The sequence below is a fragment of the Penaeus monodon genome, chromosome 14, assembly GCF_015228065.2.
Source record: "Penaeus monodon isolate SGIC_2016 chromosome 14, NSTDA_Pmon_1, whole genome shotgun sequence".
Lineage (NCBI taxonomy): Eukaryota > Metazoa > Arthropoda > Malacostraca > Decapoda > Penaeidae > Penaeus > Penaeus monodon.
Window position 1 is genome coordinate 9,683,750 of NC_051399.1, and position 7,500 is coordinate 9,691,249.

Genomic DNA, 7,500 nt, shown 5'->3' on the forward strand with positions numbered 1-7,500 from the left:
GCATTAAATATGAGAAGCTCAGGAAGAATATGTAAACACTTGAATGAATTCCTCTTTTCATGCAGTTGAATTTCAAAATGATAATAATTCTAGTATCATGAAATTTAACCCCCACCCCCCCTAAAGAAGAAGTAGAAAAAGAAGAAGAAGAAGAAGAAGAAAGAAGCACGGAAGAATTTTTTTTTTAAACTTACGAACTGCGCGCGCACGCACGCACGCACGCATGCGCACACACACACACACACACACACACACAAAGCATATACTCAGATTTGAAATTGTGTTAAAAGGTCTTTTGCCATGTGCTGCATAAAGATATAACAATTACCTTATAATTGGTAAAAACAACAACAAAATAAATAAAATAACTAACACACATGGGTAGGATACTTTCAATGAAACCAATTAAAAGCAAATATATCGGATAGATTTCCATATTTTTTCAATGTTATCCATGTATTTTGGGGGATACTCACAAAAGGAGAGGGAAAAAAAAAATTATTTAATGTTAGCATGGGTAATTTGTTATGAGTATGCCATCAAAACTAATCCTCATAACTGGAGGATACGAGTTAGTCTGGTGAGTTTTAGTAATGATGTACTATATATAAAAAGCTTCATATATCCTTATCACATGGAATATGCTTATGCTATTTCACTAAAGCAAATATATGTGCTGTCACTCACTAATATTAGAGAATAATAATAAGCATAGGGTTGTTGTGCTCCCTTTACATGGTTGATAAAAAGGGGTAAAATGTTAAATATTTATATAACATGTTAACACACTGACTGCCAGGCAATATCTTTATCCATGGAGGCTTTGTTTTATTAATTCTGTTTACACATACATGGGTTCAGAAGCAGTTTGTCACCAAGAAATCAATTACTAGGTCTACCTGACCTCAACTGTTTAACCTTTTTCTTTTTCTTATGGATTTTTTCCCCCTCTCACCTTTAACATTATTTTTAACATTAACATCAACATCATGTCACCAATACTTTTTATAAAACTTAAGACACCCAAGTCAATTACTAGGCCTTATTGATCACATCTGTGTATTTCATTTCATTACAATTATTGTTATTATAGTGTTATTATAATCACATTAAAAATAAAGATTTTCTTCCAAAATTCAAAGGAATGTGGTAAACAGTTGGGGTTAGATAGTCCTAGTAATCAACATCTTTGGGATTAGGCACTTATGGAGTCATTTGTGTAAACAAAATTACAACAAAAAGACAGCAGATGATGCTGTATACATATACTACCCACACCAACAGGTTAAAATTAGTTCTTACATAGAGAATGGAACTGTAAACAGAGTATAATTAGCCATTTTACAAGAAGTACACATACTGCAATTTAAGACATTTTAGTTTTATATTTTTTTCAAAGAGACCAAACAAATGTGAAAACATGGCGATGAGTTAATGGAAAATACCACCAATCCTCCAGTACTCACAGTTGACAAAATCATGTGAAAATCATTCAACTCCTGCTAAGCCAGCTAAAAGTACTAGATATTTATACCAATAATATAAAAAGTACATTAGAAACACTATTTCTAAACTGCCAGTTAGAAATTAATGGTTTTGAAATGTCTAAGTCCTAGGCGTTTTCCTTTTTTCACCTGTGCTCCTTCATTACAGCCAAGTAAGTTGTCATTACCACTTCCCCATGAACATACCTACAAATAACATTTCCTCTTAAAATGAACAGTGAAAGAACAAAATGAGAACCCTTACCTGGACAAAGTTGATGTTTGGGGAGAATGTAAATTCGAGATGGTCATGGCACATGAAGTTTTTAACGATGACACGCTCTAATATCCCACAAGAAGCACTTTCCTGATAGTAAAGGAAATCCATTATTTTTTAATCTTTACTATAGACTGAGAAATCTTTATAGAGTAATCAACTCATATTATATAGTTGTATGAAGGGACCTAAGTATAAACATCTTATATCTATGGTAAATCAAGACTTTTGGGTCAAAAGTTTTCCCTGGATGTTTTTTTCAAATTTTCTCAAATGCATATTATCCTACTGATTCTGGGTGGCCTGTCCATCATATCAAGAATAAAGTTGGTTGCAGTCATGTAAATTCGCCTGATAGCTGGGGTGTCAGGAATCACTTGCCATGAGTGCAGAAGACCTTATTAGGAAGATTAGACATGGTGGGCATTTCAAATTATTCACACCAGTACATGCCTCCAGTACAAAAAGAAAAAGATAGAAGAAGAAGAAGAAGAAGAAGAAGAAGAAGAAAGAAGAAGAAGAAGAAGAAGAAGAAGAAGAAGAAGAAGAAATATATATATATATATATTGAACACTGTTTCTGCTATTCCTGTTGGGAATGAAAGCTAAGAATTACATGGCTGTAAAATTACCCAAAAGGGCAATTTTATATGAGAAATGCATTCTCTTAAAATAACAGCAACAACAACAACAACAACAGGTGAACTATAACTTTTTGTCTGTCAACTATAGCATCCAGAGGAACTACAATTACTCACAGTTTACTAAAACATCTTTTCAAAAGAATTCAGTATGCTACTTTGTGAAAGGTGCATTGTGAATACACATATATCAGCCATAAAACTAGTCATTATCTTTTACAGTATAACAACGAATATAAGATGCATTTTCTATCATGTATCAATTTGCTAAAGAACTTCAGTTAATTTTAGCAACCAATTACATTTTGTGAGTCTTTTTTTTTTATCCGGTATATTTTATGTGATACCCTTCAAGGCATTATGTTATACATAGGAGAGAGACTGAGACGACTGTATTTCCTGGGCATAATAGACTGGAAGGCATATAGACTCATTGCCCAGGATTACACAAATGTGATTATAGTCACCTAAAATGTCATTAAATATAATTTAGAATTGGGAATATGGTTGGTTAATGCAGTCAAGTGGTTAAGTGGTTTATAATTCTTAATTTCTACAGATTTTCCCCCAATATCATATATATCAAACATCCAGGCAAAAATCTGACAGACACCAAAAAATTAAATCTGTCCTACAAGAATCACACAAACAACCTGTGTCATCTTCATTTCAGTGAGATAGGAGCTGTCAGAATAAGATGTCCTCCTCCTCTTCTGACTCGAGCTTGGGGTGTCTTCAGAGTCCCCATTATGAAGGGTTTCTAACTTGCGCACTGACATGTTTACAAGTTTTGCTTTAACAAATCTTCTAGACCTGAAAATTAAGAAAATAATAAGTGATCCAAGAAAATAATTTTTTTATAATTATATGTAGATAACATGCAACTGGAGATCACAAACTTATAATCATACTGCTGGATATAACAAAAATCACCTATCACTTGAACGGAAATCATATTAATGATGTCCCAATCGTATGCAATTCCTCTAAACTAATAACACACACACACACACACACACACACACAAAATAATAATAATAATAATAATAATAAAAAAATAATAAATAAATAAATAAATAATAATAATAATAAAAATAAAATAAATAAATAAAATAAAAACATTGAAATGCATGTATGCACCTTGTCGGGCTATTCTATTTCTGTAAACCTGATGACCCCTGTAGTGCATGCATACTTGGACTATCTTCTGTTGTTTTCTTTTATTAACCCAGTGCCATCATGAAAATGTAGTGTTCACCGAAGTATTATTTTGTGAAATGTCTCTACATATAGATGATTCCACAAGTACTTAGCCACCAAGGAGTCACTTAGTAGACCTCGTGACCATATCTAACTTCATCCTTCCTTGAGTTTTTGGGATTCCCCCCCCCCCCCATGCCATCAATATTGATGCTGTTATTATGATTATAGATATTACTATAAGCAATACAAAGTAAGATAAAATATTTCCAAAAATTATGTAAAAGGTTAAACATGTGAGATAGGTAGTACTAGTAATTGGCTCACTGTGACTAAGTATTTTTGAAGCCATCTATGTGTAAAGACAATTAATTAACTAAATTCACAGTGGGTATGGCAGATATTTATATATCACTCCCAGCAGCATCAAGTTAATTTTGTTTATACAAAGATGGCTCTAAAAGCACTTAACAAGGAGTAAACTACTAGGCTTTCCTGACTTCACCTATTTAGATCATTCCTTGAGTTGTTATTAATTTCACTTGTAAAGCCATCAATATAAAAATAAAATTGATTAAATAAAATCCCAGTGGACACTACATGTACCCCGGTCTTCAAGGTTAATGTTATTTATTTGACAAACTAAAGATACATACACGTCAATTTCATAAACTAGCATAAGGGTAAATATTCAGAACACCCCTTGGTTAATGTTACCAAGACCAACACACAAAGATAGAGGAAAATGGACACTGTCATCTTATAAAGCATAAATAATTAAACAACATAGGTACATCCGCAGTGACTTCATATTTACCATGAAATTATGAAAATATCTGATGAATTCACAACGCTTACAAAGCCGAGTATTTTAGAACGAAGTGCTAATAAAGGGGGGTTCAAGGGAGGGAATAAAAGATGTCAAGAAAGGTTAGGTTTGGATTTTCGGATTCACATGATAAGTTGATTTTGGGACCGTCTCTTGAGGGTGCATCACTCTTGGTAACAAATACCAACCTTCACATGACTGATCATGATGATGGGGATATTGACGAATTCCTCTCACTCTATATATAGAGAAATCATTCTGTGGAAGCCACCCATCACCCATAATCAGGGGAGAGCATGAATGGTACCAGGGATATTGCAGGGTAAAATATGAATATCCATAGAATTAGTTTATATAAAGTCAAATGCAGGGGACTGTTTCCCCTGCAAGTCCCCCATGGGGGGCTGCTGCCTCCCGATCCCTGCCCTAGACACCAAAGAATCCACCACATATGTATGCTCTATCCTGCTGTGAATACTGGTGGTTCTTTGTCTTCCAGGGTGAGGGTTCAGGGGCGGTAAACCCAAGGTGGGAGTGTCACAGTTGGCACAGCCCCTTGCATTAGACAATATTTTGGCATATTTCATGTAAGTTGTTCATATTCAACACAGCAATTTCTCTGATACTCTCAATGCCTCCTCATACTAACAGGGTCAAGAATGTGAGGGTTTGGAGTGGTTTTGTGCCAAATGTCTAACATAAATGGGTAGTAAAGGCTTAGTGAAATTCATCAATACCATTTTGATCAGCCATGCAAAGGTATTCAGGATAATTACAAGAATGAGAATGAGAGTAAAGAAAAATTCATATCATAAGATGGAACCTGTGTTATTCTGCATATATACTGATAACATGTTATATTGCTATTATATATTATATCATGGTGTACAATCTAAAACCTTTATCTTGCCAGAATACACATGTAGAGGTTTGTTAGCCTTTAGGAAAGTGCATAACCAGAGGTTCACGCAAAAGTATTTCCTAAAAATTTACCCCTCAAAATTGTAATATTTTTTCACATACAAAAATCAGGCCTTACAGTAAACAATTAATAGAATTAAAAGAATAATAGAACTGAAGACCTTTTTTATCTATAACCTTTCCTTCACAAGCTGAAAATACAGCTATCTATTACAGTAACGTATGTATTTGTACCGAGAGCACCCTCGAGAGACTTAGTCCCAAACCCAGGGTATCATGCAAACCCAAACATTAATACATATTTCTACCTTCCATTTATTCCCTAGAATGCCTCCTGTACCCCTTTTATTAATGCTTTTCAAGTTAATGAATACACGACATTAGGAACTCCGGCTGTGTGAGGGTGTTGTGGATTAGTTTCTGAACAGTGATATGCAGCAGATACTAATTGTAATTTCCCTGTAAAGACGAGGCAGCTGCAGAAGTACCTGTGTAATTAATCACTCTTATTTCTTATGCTCTATACAATGGCAGTGTCCATATCCCGCTATTTCTGTGCACAGTTCTCAGGAGCATGACTATAACATGCTATAAAGTCACAGCAGCTGTTTTCACATTCATCAGATAATATTTCAAGTGGATCTGAATAAAACACATTCATTGTAATAATGGAAAATTAGGTGACAGATATGGGTATGCTGATAAATGCACAGGTGGGTATACAGATGGATAGATATACTATGTTAAACAAAACTTTGGAAACTACATTAAAGTTTCTGATGATAATTTGGTAAATTTCAAGTTTCACAATATTGATAGTTTTTTCGTTCGGTTTCCTGTGACACTTGCGTGTCCAATAACTTCGCTGTTTTTGAGTTGCAACGGAAGTACATAGAGGATAAGTTCTATCATTTGCATATATTATTTTCCGTTTTAAAGATAGCTAGTTACAACTGTAACTGTGCTGATAAATTATAAGTGAGAAAAAGTCCCATGTTCAAAACCTGAATTTGTAAGACTTAGCAAGTCAAAATACCCCTAAATATCTGTTTATTAAACAATAATTAATATTATTTTTCTTTCAGTGGATAAAAATTAAGGACTTCAACAATTTCCATATAGAACGCGAGTACTTATATCGGTATATTTGTCATTATATTTGACAAGAAAGAAGACGAGGTCAAAATAATCACCTTATCAAATGCCTTGACTATGTCAAAACAAAAAAAAATTAATATTTCTTTACGAGTTTTATTTAAGGAGATTTAATAGAATTCAAAATCACTGACAGAACCTTCAATCATTATTCATTCACCTAAATTCTATTTCCTTGATACCTATTCACTACAAACCACTTTCCCAAAACTGGTCTAGCTAGCGACAACTTACTAATACATCTTCAAAAGGAATTCTTCATTTTAAGGAGCGATTTTCACTTAAAAATCGAGAGAGACATCGACAAGGTTTCCTTACGAAGCAGGGAATATGGCGCTGATTTCGGGACTTATATCCGTGTTGCGTAAACGAATTTAATACGGTCGACATTGAAGCGTTTGGTGTCATTTCTCCTATTATATTTCTCTCTTTTCATGTTTTGAAGATACTTCAGGTTTGAGGACGCGCAAGGGGTAAAACAAACTCGATCGTTTGATATCTGAAAGTCGAATATATCTTCTACCTAAGCGCGATATAAAGCCGAACTTAAACGAACAAGAACAGTTCGTGTACTAATACGTCACGCTTTATCATGACATATGAATATCCGTAAACAGTTAGGTCACGGCTCCCTCATATTCTCACACTGTCATTGTGGATACTTATATGTACTGTATACATTATGGTTGTCGCCTTTTCTTTCTCTCTCTCATCCTCATTCTCTCTTTCTCATCCTCATTCTCATTCTCTCTCTCTCATCCTCGTTCGCTCTCACTCTTTTTATCCTCATTCTCATTCTCTCTCTCTCTCTTTCTTTCTCATTCTCACTCTCTGACGATACAGTCCATTGGCTGTGGTCGACAACCTACTTCGTTGATTTAGTTTAATCTCTTTATTAAAATACAAAGTATACAATATTTAGTTTACATTTCTTTCAGTCCTACTCTCTACTACCGTTTGTTCTACGTCTAAGTCCTTAATTCTAGTGTACGT

At 34.2% G+C, this 7,500-nt stretch overlaps 1 protein-coding gene across 1 annotated transcript in view; it reads right to left on the minus strand.

Moving 5' to 3' along the window:
* Positions 1–6,853, minus strand: part of LOC119580565 (structural maintenance of chromosomes protein 6-like) — a 25,272-nt gene extending 18,419 nt beyond the window's left edge. Inside the window, exons 1-3 of the mRNA XM_037928680.1 lie at positions 6,742–6,853; positions 3,056–3,215; positions 1,750–1,851 (exon numbers count right to left, since the gene is read on the minus strand). Coding sequence (XP_037784608.1) covers positions 1,750–1,851; positions 3,056–3,181 — 228 coding nt within the window. The 5' untranslated portion in view covers positions 3,182–3,215; positions 6,742–6,853. The remainder of the gene's footprint in view (positions 1–1,749; positions 1,852–3,055; positions 3,216–6,741) is intronic.
* Positions 6,854–7,500: the final 647 nt, after the last annotated feature.